This window comes from Ailuropoda melanoleuca, chromosome 6 (assembly GCF_002007445.2).
Source record: "Ailuropoda melanoleuca isolate Jingjing chromosome 6, ASM200744v2, whole genome shotgun sequence".
In the NCBI taxonomy this organism is placed as follows: Eukaryota; Metazoa; Chordata; class Mammalia; order Carnivora; family Ursidae; genus Ailuropoda; species Ailuropoda melanoleuca.
This window is the reverse complement of record NC_048223.1, coordinates 29,630,780-29,648,833: the sequence shown is the minus strand read 5'-3', so window position 1 is coordinate 29,648,833 and position 18,054 is coordinate 29,630,780. Positions and strand designations below refer to the sequence as shown.

The window sequence follows — 18,054 nt, the reverse complement described above, 5'->3', positions numbered from 1 at the left end:
CTTGAGTTTGGCTCAGGTCATGATCTTAGGGTCATGAGATCAAGCCCACCATCGGGCTCTGTGCTCAGCGCAGAGTCTGCTTGAGATTCTCACTCTCTCCCTCTGCCCCTCCCCCCCCACTGGTGCACACACTCTCTCTAAAATAAATAAATAAATAAATAAATAAATAAAATCTTAAAAAAGAAAAAAAAGATAGACTGGAACATTTTGATGCATGAAAATAACACTGTTCTTACTTTTAAGGACAGCGGAACATTAAAGGATCTCTCAGCAAGAGAGAGAAGAGGGAGATATGACAGAATAGGTCAGAGGACAGCAATGGGAGCAAAGGAAACTATTTACTGTGAAAACACTACCACCCTTATTTCCTAGACAACAGAAGCAAAGTCAGCAGCCTCTCCAGTGTACCCACAAATGTACCCCCAGGTATAGTATGGGTAAGTTCTCCACATCAGCCAGCCTGGTAAACCGTTTGCCAGATCTTGAATCCAAGCCACCTGTCGCCAAAGCTCAATGCTGCCACCACAACATTTAACTACCCTGACTGGCTCCTTATGTGGCTGAAAAAAAAAAAGAAAAAAAAAGAAAGAAAGAAAAGAAAAGAAAGAAAAGAAAAGAAAAGAAAAGAAAAGAAAAGAAAAGAAAAGAAAAAAAGAAAGAAAGAAAAGAAAAGAAAAGGAAAGAAAAGAAAAGAAAAGAAAAAGAAAAAGAAAAAGAAAAAGAAAAAGAAAAAGAAAAAGAAAAAGAAAAAGAAAAAGAAAAAGAAAAAGAAAAAAATGATGCCTTGGCTCACTCCATTGGAAAATTGTGAGTACTTAGGCTAATTTACGACTTTGCTATGCCAGTGAGGAAAAGCATTATTTCCCCACCATATTTCCAGAGAGACAGCTGTCCAGTGATCTTCACGTGACCTTCTTAGCAACTAGCTAACTACGAGAGTTTTGATAAATGCTTCCTGGATGTACAGACAAATAAAGGAATGACTGAATGCCTGTGTGTGAAGAGAAAACTTGCATTTTAATGCCGGCTTTCTGCTAAAGATACAAGTGATGAAGTAGGCTTCTCAGTGTCCTCAGGTGTTGTGAAAATAATTCAGGTTTCAGATGTCCAAGAAGACTGCATCAGGTGAATTATTTTAAGCCGTCACTTCTGAGACAAACCTCTGTGCTGACAAAAATAGGCCAGCGAAACAGCTGCGGCAATAAAATGCGCCCCAGGTACTGGCATGTGTGGTGCCAGTGAAACAGAGCAGGAAATTTCAAGAGCAGGGAGGAGACAGAGGCAGCAGCCATGGGCAAGACAGGCCTTGCAAGGAGCAGATCTACCTACTCCAGCTCATCCCAACAAACGTCACACATACGTCATGTCTAAGCCTGAGAGCTTCCCTTGAGAGCAATTTCATAATCGGGACCCCAGGGCATCAAGTGCGGCCAGCACTGCTGTGTTGAGAAGCACTGGAGTCCTGGCCTGTCTGGAGAGATGGCCGCCATCATGGAGTAAGCAAGCTGCAAGGGAAACAGCTCTTCAGATAACCACAGAAGCCATCACAAATTTGAGAAGATCCGTGGGGTGGGATGTCTGGGCACCCTGCTTTCACCTCCATTTTGAGGACTTACTTGCTCTGTCACCTGAAAACAGTCAGTCATCCATTTACTGGCTATCCCAGTGTGCCTGTCATCAAATGGGGATGGTAATTCCTTCCCTTTTTACTTCATGAGTCAAAGTCACCTAACGCTCAACAGCCTACAGGTCACAAGTCTGTAATTCCTAGCAGTGTTCTAAGATTCAAAAAGCCAGGAGGAAAAGTTTTTCCATAAGTCAAGTTTTGGCAGCAAAACTTCATCTGACATAAACAGATTTGGTGGTAAAAGCTGACCTGAACTAATTTGAAGCTTTTTATTTATTCAGTCCCATTGGGTGAATATTCATAAGTTTCACTGCAGAAATGCTAACGGGCTTGATTAAGGATGTGGCTCAAGGCCGTTTTAGGACTGTTACAAAGTATATGGAATATATGCTCTTTTAACTTCCTAAAAATCCAAAACAGTTTTAATTTTACAGTATATCTGGACAATGGAACTATGGGCTTACATTAAAACAAAGACCATGATATATAAAATGTAACCAAATGCCCAGATTTCCTTTTATCATGGTCTAAACTGCTTAACCTTCAACTTAAATTGTTCCTGCATAGGCATAAACCTGCATCTTATTCTCAAACGGGTCACCAGCAGGGTCATTTTATCCATTAAGAACAACAGACACAGTATCCAGGGCTTATGACCTTTCTCAGGACCTGCAAAAATGAGTACTGAAAAACCAAGCTATTGGTCCCAAAATATGAAAACAAAATTATAAAACAAAAGCTTCAAAATGTAGACCATGAAAATCTATAAAACTTAAAATGAGCTACTTCATCAGTGGCTAAATTTAGTATTCTAAAATATCATTGCATTTGAAAACAATTTATAGATTCAATTTTTCTCATTTTGCAAGAATGCTCATGTATGCACAATAATTGTCAAGAAATGATAGCCTCTCATAAATTGTGTTTGTTCTTCTAGTCAAATGATTGCAAAAGCAAAGTAATAAAAATCCTTCCAAATGTTTATAGAAAAATAGTATGTTTAGTATGAGAAGCAAATGCAATTTAATATGTTTTATATAAATTAGAACATATAATGCTTATAATGTTCAGCTTGGCCATGGAGAGAAGTGCCAACTCTGCCTATATAAGCTCTAACAAGGATATTAAGTATTAGGGTTGAGAGTTTTTCTCCAGGTATCCTGAGCATCACCTGTTTCTTTTAAGTTTCCTTTACAGCTTAGATTTTTCTGGTTCCTTTTCTCGGTTACAAAGATAAACATCACTGATCAAACATTCCTAGCCTGGAGACACGCTCTGAAAAGTAGCCAGACCTAATATGACCTTCATACTAAACGTCCACTTTATTTGACCTGTAGGTCAAAAGAATTCATTTTCACTTGGTTTAGTAAATTGATTCCAATCCGACTTTGAATGGTGACAAATAAATGCTGGTCCAAATCTCAGGCTGTCTACATAGAAGCATTAGTTCCATTGGCATGAGCAGTTGTTCAGATCACAATCCTTATGCACAGAAATACAATTCTATTGTCAAGTTATGGGAATGACTTACCTATCATTGTGATAAGCTTGCATGGAAAAACTAAAATTCTACAGATTCTGCTGCTTTATCCTTCAATATTGTTATATGATTTAATACTTACAATACCCTATAAGTGAGCTACCATATTTTTCTCCATTTTACAGATAAGGAAAACAGCACTGAGAGATTCAGTGGCATTCCCAAGATCAAGCTAGTGACATAGCTGGGATATGTATCACAGCTTTGTGTGTCTCCAGAGTCCAAGTTCTTACCATTATTATGGTGAGAATTCCCAAGCTCTCCCATCTGAAATAACAAGCCCAATCACTCTCATCATTTTCTTTCCCCTGCATCGTGAAAGATTACGTACACACACACCCTATAAAAGATGAAGCTATCTTTATCTTATAGAGCAGTATCCCACAATGGAACTAAAGACTTTTTAGACTAACTATCATTCTGCAATCACATCCTGTATCTTATTTCCCAAATTCCAAAGAGGCATACTCAGAGATTCTATGGGCATAAGGAAGATAAATAGTTCTATCAAGCTCCATTATAGTGATACAGGAGAGCCTGGAGCGCAATAGAGCAACAAATCCAATGAAACCATTGTTGCTTCTCCAGGCAGCAATCAGCAACCCAAGAAGAAAGACGCTAAGTCCATCTCCACTGAACCAAAAATTTCTACGAACGACTACTTGGCTTTTATTGTCGTTATGTCTAGCTTTCCCCCTGCCTGATGTTAGAAGAGAAGGCTTCTGTACCTCGGACACTTGTATATAATTTCCCAATGGCATTTATACTGATAAGTGGATTCAGAGTGAAGTAAGACCACTGGTTTCCCTAACTTATCCATTTTCTGCAGTCCCCAAAAATATCAAGATGTCTCCCTACTTATTCCACTGAGGACCCCCATAAGTCTTAAGTCCACAGATTATCTTTAAGAGCACCACTGGCCACTGTTGTAGCCATGCTTCCCTAAGGTGGAAGTGAAGGAGTCACTTACTCTGGTTGGCAGCATAGCATGACTAACATCAAGGTGTTAATATTAGATGAACGCAGCAATCTCTTCTTGTTCAACTCATGACTTCTTCCCACATTTATTCATTAACTGTTCCCTCTCAAGTGGCCTCTAATACCTACTCATGCTTCAATAATAGCCAATTCACTGCTGATCCAGTAACAGGTGCTTTTAGAATCTCCATTTATGATTAAATGAACAAATATAGAAAGTGTACAAGACCCTCACTGTTTCCACACCTCATTTTTTATTTCAATACTAATGATGCATTTTAATAATTTTACAAAAATCCCACTATTTACTGTAACACAAAAGAATCAAGGAAGAAATCTGAGCTTACTCCTTAAAGCAATTAAATATTTGGCTGCTAAGATAACACAGCTCTGCCAATGACTTCTCTCTTCCATCAACAATTATCTTCAACGAACTCAAAGCAGTTTTAGTCCGAGTGGGTTCTTTTCATTGGATAAATACATTTATATTGAAGTAAGCAGAGACCTATCATAACAGAGGTTATGTTCCACAATCTGTATGTAAGTCAAAATACTGAATGCCTTCAAAACTATACTTGAAAGTTCCCTAGGAAGGCATCACATTGGATATCAATACATATTTCTCAGTGCATTCAACAACTTCTCTTTTCCTCCAAAGATGAAACAGATTTCTCTTTTAGTATCCAAAGATGGGTGGTTTGCATTTATAAGTCTTATTATACAAAAATTATGCATTTCTGAGCAGTAAAATCACATATAGGGCAGCATGATGGTACCTTCATGAGGGGCCTCTGGTAACTAAGCCATTTTGTGTAACGAGAGATACAACAACTCATCTCGCCAGGGCTCATGCTTATTAAAGAGAAAGTCAGGTGGAATCACTGGCACTATTGAAATTGTTTTCTTCCCCTCTTCCTCTATTTCTCCCTCCCCAGTTTTGTTTTTGATGGCATTCTCTAGAATCGTTCATTTTAGAGTTGAAATAAAACTTGAAATTATGTGAAGAAAATAGCCGTCATGCAACAACAATCTCAGTTTCACCTCTTTCTTCCTTCTTTTTCTTCTTCCTTCCTTTCCTTCTTCCTTTTCGTTCCTTTCTTCCTTCCTCCCTTTCTTAATAGCAGAAAGCCCTTGAGGTCCATCCATGTTATGGCAAATGGCAGGATTTCCTTCTTTTTATGGTTGAATCATTTTCCACTCTATATATGTACCACATTTTCTTTATCCATTCATCCACTGATGGACACTTGGGTTTTTTCCATGTCTTGGCTATCGTAAATAATGCCTCAATGCACTTGGGGGTGCAGATATCTTTTCAAGACAGTGATTTCATTTCTTTTGGGTAAATACCCAAAAGTGGAATTGCTAGATCACATGGTATTTCTATTGTTAAATTTTTGAGGACTCTCCATACTATTTTCCATAGTGGCTGTACCAGTTTACATTCCCACCAACAGTGCACAAGGGTTCCCTTTTCCCAGTTCTACCTTTTAGAGCAGATATAAAATTCAATAATACTAAAGGTAATCAGAAAGACAGAAGTTAATTCCATAAACTAAAAAACGGATACTGGAGAAAACACAACTGTTGTGATTGTGCCTGTTCTCCCCCCCAACCACCACCACCACTTAAAGTCTCTATGTTTCAATTAACTACAAATGTTCTTGGGGAAAACCAACCTGGGTTCAAGCCACACTGCAACCAGTCAGATAGAGAAGCAAATTTAAGAATGGATAATAAAACTAAGCTAGATGTAGAGTTTAGCCCAGGAGATCCACGAAGCTTAAGCTCAGGCTGGTTTTGGTAAGCACGATAATTAAGGAGAGGAGATGTAGGCAGAAAGAAGGTACAGTTGAATCAACACACATGTCAGAGAGAAGGTCCAGGTGACTGATGAGAACATGGAGAGCAACAAAAGTGCATCTTGTTCCCTGGATGTGTGTTCATAAATGACTATATTCAGTTCCTTGTAATCCTGGCCCAGGGTGAGAGCTCTGCCAAGGGTTAGCTGGGCTAGGAAGACTTAGAGTCAGAAGAGCAGAAGGGTTATGATCATTCGCTTAGAAACTAAGCACATTTGTGTTAGAATTCTGGCTCTGCCGCTCGTTAATAATAATAAATGCTCATTAGATGGTACAGTAGCAGATAAGCCAGTGTTCAAGTTAACCCTGCAGACTCCAGAAGAAGGTTTCATGCAGGAAAGTAAGGCTGGAATTGGTCAACATGGGGAACTAGGTGAAGGGTGGGGAGTGGGAGTGGTAGACCCAGGGCTGGCTTCGTAGGTGTGCCACTTTTGCTGCCACACACAGGGTGCGTATTGTGTTTCTAAGCATAGGGTCCCACACTTGGTTTAATGCTTTGCTCTCGCAATCTTGAAATTCTCAATAATTTTTTACATTTTGCACCAGATTCCACAAATTATGTAGCTGGTCCCGGGTAGGCCATTATGGGCACCAAAGACATTTATGACACTGAAGATATCACAGGCAACCACAGATGTTGAGATAAGGCTTCACTGGTTATGACTGGCTTAGATTTGTGTGGGTCTTGCATGGCAAGACACAGAATCCAACTCTGGGGGATGGAAAAAGGCAAAAACAGGACAAACTTGACAGGGGATTGGGGGAGCTATGAATAATTACCCCAAGACAACAGGTATAACCTGTGACTCTCCGGTCAAACAGGGCAAAATGGTCACTCCGTAAATAAGCCATTCTAGCAAACTACTTTGAAGTTATTCCTACAGGGCAAAGTTGGCAATAAATACAGAAGATACGATCATGACCACAAAGTGTGTGTGTTCATAGAAAATTCAAATCTATTTTTGGAGGCGGGGAGAAAGGGTCATTATTATCTTATCTTTGAAAGGATGATCAAAACAGAATAAAATTTTATGTAGCCAAAACTTATGTTTGAAAAGCTGCCCATATGGTGATAATTGTTACAGCTGGGTAGATGAGTACACGAAGTTCATTACACTATTCTCTCTACTTTTATGCATGTTTGGACATTTTGTAATAACCATTTTTGAAAGTAAAAAAAAAACTAATTTAGATGTTTTTGTTAATATTATATTGAATAAATATTTCTTAAATCCTCCAATAAATTATTTTATTAACAACTTGCTATAAAATTACTTTGAAAAATAAATAGGAAAACAACTTGATTTGAGAAATTTTAGTGTCAAATTACCCAAGTAAATAAACAGTGCTATTGCCAGAATTTCTAAACCGAGGGACTTAGGGATATAAATCTAATTGGAGAAAAAAAAGTCAGAAATTCTGTCTTGAAGCTCTGTTTACATAGAAATCACATTATTTTTATTTAGATTTCAAAGTTGATTTTGCAAGGCCTGGGATGGATGTGATGGAGCTTATGGGAAATTAAAGCTCTTGTATTAGTCACAAGAGGTTAGATGGTACTACACATCCAAATTAACTCCAAATCTCAGTGGCTTAGGAACAACTAAGGCTCGTTTCTGGCTTGTGGTACTGCCTGTCAAGGATTAACAAGGCGCTCTGCTCTCCTCACTCACCCAAGGGATCCAGGCCAGAAGAGACTCTGCTTTCGAGGAATTGTGCTATCTGGAACACATGGCTTCCTCTATCCCTGTGTCAGGCAATAGAGACTAGAGAATCGCACATTGTCTCAAAACATGAGTGCCGCATCACTTCCACTACCATTTCATGGACAGAAAATTATGATATGGCAACTATCTGACCGCAGAGGAGATCACATGGAATATTCGGTTAGTATTACTGTTGTCACTATATCCCAACCACTCCTTTGGGCCCTGCAAGAAATGTATGGCTCAGGATTTCTGGGGTCACCAATCCTAGAATCTGAGCTACACACTGAAAGAGAATTAAAATGTCATTGATAGGTCTGGAAATATTTGTTCAACAAATTAATAATGAAAAGAAGATTACAGGGTGAAATTTCTGTCTAACTTTTTCAAACACTAAATAGTATTCATTTTCATATAAGAGGCATGATTATTTCAAATGAATATTAACAATTCATTCAAACCAGCACAGCTGACCTTTTAACTGCCAATACTTTCCTAGCCGTTGCTATGGATAATAGTAATGTTTATTTGAAGATGAATGATTGTTTTAGTCATCTATTCCTGTATAACAAACTACCACCTCAGCTCAATTGGGTGGTTTCACTTGGGGTCTTCTGTGCAATTACAGTCAAATGGTGGCTAGGGTTAGAATCATCTGAAGGCATCTTTTCTCCTTGGGCTGATACTTCTGCTGAGATGGCTGAAAGATCTGGGAGCTGGCTGGGCATCTCTTTTTCCACACAGACTCTCCACAGTCCTCGCTTGGGATTTCCGGTAGCATGGCATTCTCAGGATAGTTGGGCTTCTACAGAGCAGACAGCTTCTCCTATAATAAGCGTTGTAAAAGCACAAGACCAAAACTGCAACTCTCAGCACCTACACTTGGAAGCCCTGTGGTGTCACCTCACCGCACTCCACTGAGTCACGGAGCCAGCTAAGTTCCAAAGAAAGAAAAGAACCCAAAGGTGTGATGACTAGGAGGCGTGGTTCATTAGGGCGCCATCTTTGGAGACAAGTGATCCTTAATCAGAGATTTCATTTAATCTGACCCTAATTTCCTACATTCTAAATAATTCAGTTTCAAATGCAAGTCCAAATTTGTAAGGGTTTATACTATGTCAAGTTTGCTTTTTCACAGTTTTTGCCTTATCGTTTAAAAAAACTGTAAATGGGACATGACAGTTTTCAAGTGCATAAGAATTGGTACAGCAGATCTTCCCTGATGTCTAGATTTATAATGCTAGGATATCAACTGGATGTCAACTCTAGTTAAGAATGTTGCCACTTCGCTATTCCGGTCAAATTCTCAAATATACGAGTGCAAGGATCCGGAGGAATGCAACAATCTGGGAGGATAGTGCAGGTCTTCCATTTTATATGTACAATCATATAAATTGTGTGTGTGTGTACGTATATACATACACATATATACAGTACATATATAGTATATATATGGTATATAAATATATATAGTATAGTTATATACATCTATGTGTGTATGTATGTATGCGTATGTGTGTGTATGTGTGTGTGTGTATGTGTGTGTGTGTTTATATATATAAAATATAGCTGTCTAAAGTAGATGGTCTGGCATTAGCATCTAGGCCAAGAAGTCCCCTACTTAACAGAAATAATTTACAGAACATAAACATCGGATTAGACAAGGTTACTTCATAACTCTGAACTTTACAGAATAAGACAAAAACAAGGCTTCTCCATAACTACATCCAAGCAGAGAGAAAAACAAGACCACTGTACAAATCACAAAAGTGACCAAACACCCCCTCACCCAGGTAACGTGAACACCTGCTGCTTCTTTATCACTTACACCTTTAGCCTTGTTCCACTGATCCCACCTTCTGGATAAAATTACTAAGATATCCAAGCATAGAAATACCCCCACTTCCTAACAGCAGTCAATCCAGAACAAATCCCCACTTATTTATCTCTCACCAAAATCATCTAACCCAAGCCTAAATCCCATAATAAGTCCCACGCAACAACACCCTCTTACTCAGATTTCCCTCATTTTGCATGCTATGCTGTCTGCTTTAGAGAAGCAAGTGACAACAAGAAACAACTCTAAATTTGTTTTAACACATGTGTGTTCCTGGTAGTCTCTGGCTGATGAGCATTATAATAATAATTTTATATAACATATGAAATGTTTTCTATTTATTTAAATTGCAAATTTCAACAAATGCACACACAGAATCCTGAGCGAGAATAAATGGGAAGTTCACATTTGTCTCCATGGACCCCAGAGCACCAAGCAACCATACACACGTTCCCAACATCTGGGATTCATCACCGAAATCTCATGGCAACCACATTAATCTCAAATGCGTAACAAAGACAACATAAAGGCAACATCAGATTGACCAGTGATTCAGAGTGTGGACTCTCCTGGCCTCTGGCAGCCTATACTTCTCCTACCACAATGCTTGTTATCAGAACTAACACCAGAGAAGAGGTGAAATGCATTTATCTCTATCATTTCACAATTATCAGCTTTGATGTGAGCCTCAGTAAAGGAGAAGGTAGAAACTAATGATTTGGAGAAAAGAGAAAAAATATATATGGATTTGAGGTCCTCCCTTTGCCATTCTATCCCTGCTGTTATGTCATACAATCCATTCCATTCATTCAACAAATACTTCATGAGTTCCTATTACAGGCTGAGTACACAGATTTTCATATACCAGTATGAAAAAGCATGTAAGACAATCCAGGAAAGATACTCACTGTAGGCTTTTATAAGTGGACTGCCCCCAGCTTACTTTCTCTTACCACATGAACACAGTGAAACAATCCATTGCTTTCTTCTTCCTTCATTTAACACCAACCTTCCAGATAACCAAACTTCTGTGGTCAACCTTGCATTCAGCCAGGTCTATCTGCTGCTAGAAAATGACACTGGGATACCTGGTTGAATTCTCTTGAGTAAAGAGTCACTCCTTAACATACTGCACCTTTCCCTAAAATTCATAAGTTATCCTTTTAATGAGATGAATTTTAATGTTCTTACCTACCAAGGACTACTCTAAACAGAAAACTTACAAAGTTACAAAGTTTAAAGGGCTAAAGAAACATCAATCAATCGATTGATCAGTATTGACCAAAACTTTACAGTGAGCTTTTAAGACACAATGCTTGGATTGGTGTCAATTATCCAAAAGAAAAACTTTCCATTTCTAAGTCAGAGGAAGATCGCTACCTCATATTTATGCGGAATGTGCTAAACAGGAGATAGAAAATATGATGGGAAATACAAAAGGTTTCTAAAGAGCAGTATACAATATGCATTAAAAAAATCACAATTTCAGCTTCAGATTTGAAGACACCAGTCAGCCAGTCACCATTCTTATTTGTCTGTGTCACTTATTCAAAATTCAATTCATAATGACTTTTATTTCATAGATATCTGTAAGCACATAAAACTTTATGTGCATTCCTTACAAACTGAAAACATTGGAAAAGACACCTTTTTTTGTTACAAATAGGTTCTCAAATTATTCCAAATAAAACACCAAATTAGTGCATTTTAAATAAATGGTATGGGGGCACCTGGGTGGTGCAGTCAGTTAAGTGGCTGATTTTGGCTCAGATCCCAGCGTCGTGAGATCGAGTCCTATATCAGGCTCTGTCCGCAGCTCGAAGTCTGCTTGAGACTCTTTCTCCCTCTCCTCTGCCTCTCCCCACCCCCGCATGTGTGCGCTCACTCTTTCTCAAAATAAATAAATCCTAAATAAATAAATAGTGTGTTTTTAAGTAAAACTTACTAATGAACATATTAAGATCTATATGTTGAAAATTGTCTATTTGCAAATAGATTGATCTATACTTGAGTGGACATAAGTACTTGTTTCAACAAAGAAAGTTAACTGTGCATAAATAATTTCAGAGTAGAAATAATACCTAAAGGCCAAAAAGTAGTGTTCTGGTCAGTGCAGAACAGAACTATTAGTGAAAATGGTTTTCAGTGGCCTTAAATTAGTCTAAAAACTTAAGGGAGATAGTATTGCCCACTGGTTAAACAACTAGGGTGCAGCCCTCTGGAGTACGAAGGTCTCTCAAAAAGCTCAAAATAGAATCACCCTATGATCCAGCAATTCTACTACTCGGTATTTACCCAAAGGACACAAAAATACTAATTCAAAGGTATACATATACTCTAATGTTTATAACAGCATTATCTACAAGAGCCAAATTATGGAAACAGCCCAAATGTCTATTGACTGATGAATGGATAAAGACGATGTGATATATCTACAATGGAATATTATTCAGCCATAAAAAAGAATAAAATCTTGCCATTTGCAACAATGTGGATGGAGTTAGAGAGTATTATGCTAAGCGAAATAAGTCAGAGAAAGACAAATACCATATGATTTCACTCATATGTGGAATTTAAGAAACAAAACAAACAAGTATAGGGGAAAAAAGAAAGGCCAACCAAGAAACAGACTCTCAACTATAGAGAACTGATGGTCTCTAGAGCGGAGGTGGGTGGGGGAACGGGGATGGGGATTAAGGAGTGCATTTGTTGTGATGAGCGCTGGATATTGTATGGAAGTGCTGGATCACTAAATTGTACACCTAAAACTAACATTACACTGTATGTTAACTAACTGGAATTTAAATAAAAACTAAAAAAAAATGAATCTAATTAAATGAACGGGGGGGAAAAAACCACTAAGATGCTGAAATCCAACAGAACCAACCCTGTGTCACTGGACAAGTTAATTAAATGTTCAGGTTGTCAATTCCCTCACCTATAAAATAATGTCTCCTTATCACAGAGATATTGAGGATTAAATGAGATAACGCATGACAAGAAATTAGCAGATACCCCAGAGTAAACATTCAGTAAATGTTATGTATGATGATAATGATGAAGAAGGAATGGTGATGACGTTAATTCTCAAATGAGCAGGTATCTACCTGTACCAATTCGCTCATTACTATATATTTGTATCCACCTGAGGTTTACAAATAGTGTTATGAAGACAAATAGAAAAAGGGCCACTTTTCTTAGTAAATATAAATCCATGACAATTCCTTTTCTAAACCGTTCCGCTGATGCCAAAAATCAGAGGAAGACACAAAGCTAGGATCCAGGATCGAGTTACAGTTGTCCTTTCAACCTCAGGCTGAGAATTTGTGTAGGTACTTTCAAAAACTGAAGGCAATAAGCCTATTATATTGCAAGCACAAAAGACAAAGGTTTTTGTAATAAACACAAATTTAGAAGGGAAGGATTAGCTCATGAGTGACAAAGAGGAATAATTATTCTGTGTGGGATAGGGGTGTAAAAGGATTACCACCCACTAGGCCAGCTCGAGAGAATAAATCTCAAGAGTTTTCAGCAGCTGCAAGTCTGGTGATCCTGTAAATATTCACATAATATTTCTAAAGTTAAAGTTAAAACCCACTGTTACACAACCAAAGAATAAAGTATATCATCCTATGGTAGGTGTATCAATCAGAAAACAGTCAGAAAAAATTGTTGGAAAAACAGAGCCCATACCAGGCAATCAAAGAGAAGGAATTTAATATAGGGAACTAGTCATAAGGCTATTGGGAAAGCCAAAAAAAAACAGACAGGGAAGAATGAGGGACACTGACACCTTCCATGAAGCTGGGGGGACCACAGAGAGGGTACCCAGAGGCCAGAAGCTAGGGCTGCCTCACACTAGCTGGATCCACCCAGAGGCTCAGAACACGGAGATACATGGCCCAAAGCAACAGAGTGGGGAACTATAACCTGGGTTTTCCCTTTCTATCTCTTCCCAACCTGCCAATGGTTCCTCCAATTGGGAGAAGCTATTTAGCAGTCAGTTAACAAGGGAGCCTGGGAACGTAGATGTCAAGAGATGGGCATGGAGTAGATCTGAAAGCAAACAAACAAATGACCAGCGCAACAGGTAAACTCCAAGGAAATTTACCAAATATAAAAAATGTACCACTCCTTTCAGTTAGGGTTAAAGGGGATCCTTCATACAAAAGAGATGTCACCAATGTTAGTTTTCATCAGGGTGCCATTTGGAAATGCCATCAAATTAAGCCTCCCAATCCCAATGGCACTGTGAAGATTGAAAGTCTGCCAATATAACCACATTTCTTTCAACATGTGAGAAGGCAAAAATGAAACCCCTTTTTGGTAGTTCTTCTGCTCCTGGATTTCATACACAGGTAAGAATTCAGAGAACACATTGGGAAATGTATACAGGACGGTTACCATTTTTAATTTGGCTTGGATATCAAAAACTACACAAAAACCATCTAATCATGCCCAGCTTTCACTTCAAAAGGTCATTACAATATCGGAAGGTTAAAAGGATATATTCTAAGAATTACGGGCTCTCCCAAAGACTACCCTGTCTTCACTTTTCTCATTTCGTTGTAGCATGTAAAAAGTTCTCAGGACCAGCCAGAGTCATAGATTCACATTAGACTATTTCACCCGGAAGTTCTCAGAGGACTGTATTGGCTTGTAAAACTGAGTAAGTTCTAGGGGAAAAAAATCATGGAATGGTAGACCAACTGAAATCATGTAACCTTGGACAATATCATCTCTGTGTCTCGCTTTCCTTAGACTGTGAAGATTAGGTTAGAACATCTCTCCATCTTCAGGGTGAGTTCACAGATGTGACCAGTGACTTGTTCAACCCAGTCTCTGGGAAGTGTGAGAACAGAAGTCAAAAAGACTGATTAAAACCCAGTGTGCATTTTCAGGAAACGCAGGAAGTAAAAGAAAACTGGATATGCAAAGCAATCGCCCTAGACTGGTACCACTGCCCCCTCTTTCTGGGTCGCCTTTTTTCTTAGCTCACATTCACGAAACAATATATCCTTCCAAAGTTAACAGAAACCACAGCATCCACACAAAGCTGATGCCAATGGAGGCAGAGCCATCACTTCAAGTTTTTTCCATCAACCAACCAATATAAAAAGAAGGACCATGGGGCAGCTGGGTGGTACAGTCGGTTAAGCATCTGATTCTTGGTTTTGGCTCAGGTTGTGATCTCAGGGTCATGAGATCGAGCCCCACACTGCGCTCTGCACTCAGCATGGAATCTTCTTAAGTTCCTCTCTCCCTCTGCCTCTGCCCCTTTCTCCAACGTGCGCATGTGCGCGTCTGTCTCTCTCTCAAATCAATCAATCAACCTTTAAGGAAAAAGAGGCACTGTGATAAAACACTGCATAATGGAAGAATTCATTTTTCTCTTTTTACTTTAATATTTTTATTGATAAGTATCAATTTCTTGCGAAAAACCTGTGAAGAAAAGATAAAAGGGAGTATACAAAGAGTGCTCACATTATGCTGATGTTGGAGTAAATTATCACCAATACTAAGTGTCTACAGAAAGTCAGTAAAATGCTGGAGAAAATGTGAACGTAAACCATTTATAATGTGCTTCTGCTACCATCACGGCAGCCTGCCTAAGTGACCTGAAGAGTCTAAAAGAGAATCCAGACCAATAAAGCAAAAGACAAAAGGGAGCTTATTTCTTGCTGGTCTCAAGGTAACTTGAATTCAAATCCTACTCAGCTTTTAGAGTCTAAAGTTCGTGTTCTCACCATGTGCTGCTTCAAAAAGAAGCCCGTATAGTCACCTGTGAAAATGGCTCACCAACCCCCAAATCCTGCTTTGTTTACACACAGAGACATAACAGCGTTGTGCTGGCTGAACTTCCCCTCAAGAGGTTAACTACTGTTCAGTATTGTTTGACCTGAATGCAGATTTTAATCACCCTGAGTAATAAGGCAAAAAGTGATTCTTTGTAGTATTAGTACACTTTCAGATGTACTGTTATATACACTCTCAGAGATCCCGTGTGCCATACACACACACACACACACACACACACACACAAACATACGCACGCACATGGGAACATACGCACTTTCCTAGAACAGAAAGGACAGAGAGATAACCTTTGGTTGAAGAAAAAGAGGCAAAATCTATTCTCACTAGCACCAGGTTGACTCCATTAGCTGTGTACTGAGGAGGGCTTAGAAGGTGGAACTTGGGCATGTCCCTGTCACTGCCCCCCTCATGTAGTCCTGACTGGAGACAAGTAACCAATGAGGAACTCCACAGCCCTTTGCCCAGGGGCCACCTTCAAGGGGAAAACAGGCAAGAGCCCGATACCCTCCACACTTGCCCAATGACAAGATAGCTGTACGTTTTAGCACACTTCAGGGAAAACAAGCACGGGAGTCTTAAAAAGAGCATGTTACCTGATGTGGCTGTGAACTGGACCATCTGCTATAGGACGGAGCACCCGAAGACTTGCTGGCCGAGGGTCTCTGAAAAAGGGAAGGGAAAAAAAAAAAAGATTTCACGTTGTCACATAAACTGAATTCACTTTCTATTTCTCTGAACGAATTATTTATTCAGCGACTACAGCTCCAAAAATTAACACAGTCTTAGACTGTCTCAATTTACTCTCTGTTTCATTTCTTTTAAAACACATTCTCCTCAGCAAGTATAATCATATAAACACTAGAGCCAAGACATCTGGACCCAACTCACAGTTTGTACGCCTTGTCTGACCTGGTGCAAGTCATCCAAATTCTCTCTGTCTCAACGTTCTCTTCAATGAGACTAGAAGAATAATTTTTATGTCACGGGATTCTTGGGGGGATCAAATATGATAATAGGTGTGAAGCGTTTTGTGCAGTAAGGTGCTATACACATATAAGCCTTAATTCAACAAGCAGAAACTCAGTACATTATTGTAAGTTTCCATGTGAAACCAAACTGGTATATAAATATCCGCATTAATAAATGAGGTCATTTGAGTCAGGTATTCTTTATAAAGAGACCGTTCATCTTGGGAAAGACCTGACCATACCATTGCTACCAGTTCTCTGGGCTTGTAAAAATGCCACAAATGCACTGTAGATTAGCTCATCCACAGCCATTCTTAACACCATTTTTCTTGTCTGGTTCTACCACAGAGGCAAAAAACAAACAAACAAACAAACAAACAAACAAAAACCCACATACGCACTTTCTCGGCATTCCCTCCCTCTACTCCCCGCCAATGAGACATAATATAATTTTGGAGGGGCAGGAGGCGAGAGAGTTCTGGGAAACTCTTTGCTTTTCTGATAAAAGGGAAAAGAAAAGGCTTGGACCTCACCACTACTTCTTCTTTCTCTCTAAATACAGATATGCTACTTGGAGCTGGAGCAACCATTCTGTGACCATGAGGAAAAAAGGCCAAGAGAAGAGCAGAGATGCTAACCCTAACTGGTCTTCTTACGCAGTTTAACCACAGCTTCAGGCTGCTATTCTTGCCTCAACCCTCCTTGGGTAATGGACTATAATCACATTTTCTATCCCTTGCAGAAACTTCTAGATACTTCATGGCAGGGGCACGAAGATGTGAAAATGATTGGTATGTTTGTTGAATGATCAATAGACCACTATAGTCCTGCCAACTCCTATACTCCCCAGCACTGCATTCCATCTGCCTTTCAGGACCCCTGTGTAATTCTGAGCTGGCCTTTGCTGTTCCTGACAGCTTTCCTGAATCGCTGCCACGGGGTGGTTGGCGTGCTAGCTAAACGCTGTGTTCTGCCTGCTCAGTTCAACTTCCCTCTCACATCTGCCCGTCTCAGGAGGCAGAGTTGGGATCAGCTCTCCTGCCCTACTGAGGCTGATGGGATTGGACCTTATAGCACAATGTGAGAAGCACTTCTGATTTCAACTTTTTGATAAAAGGAGAACTATCAAGGAGGTAGCTAGACATTAAACTAAAAGCTTAATCATATTCCCTCAATGAGAAGCAGTAGCAATGAATTTCAAACGTATCAGACTTGACCAGAGCATGACCATGTACCTTCTCTAATGCCCTTTTCCTAATTGTGAAATAAGGATAATTTAGATGGTCCCCATGCTCCCTCCTTATCCAGCCCCAAATCTATTCAATTAAATGATTCTATATTTTCAGAGTACATAAATTACTGATTGTAGTGGCAACACTAAATGTCCATGGAAAGATTCAATTCCTTTCAATATCATGCGTCTAAAATACAAAAAAAAAAAAAATCTGAAACCTCTGTTAACAAGAAAATGCTGGTGATCCAGAATAGCCTGTTGCCTGAAAATTGTAGCACATCCCGGCTTCCCTGCATTTTTAGGAAGGGGCCGTCGGCTGCTTTTCTACCCCGATGATTTGGGTTTCCACAGAATCTCTTCAAGTCTCCTCAAATCATAAGCTTTTGGAATTCATCATCGGACAAATTTTTGAGACATCATATGCGGAGAACATAACTTATCATAGTTTCAAGCCACAATACAGGTTTCTAAAATTGTAACCATAA

At 39.2% G+C, this 18,054-nt stretch overlaps 1 protein-coding gene across 1 annotated transcript in view; it reads right to left on the bottom strand.

The window, feature by feature from the left end:
• The window catches only part of LOC117802615 (protein enabled homolog), a 516,348-nt gene that overhangs the window by 248,866 nt on the left and 249,428 nt on the right, over positions 1-18,054 (bottom strand). The window contains exon 4 of the mRNA XM_034661831.1: positions 15,961-16,029. Coding sequence (XP_034517722.1) covers positions 15,961-16,029 — 69 coding nt within the window. The remainder of the gene's footprint in view (positions 1-15,960; positions 16,030-18,054) is intronic.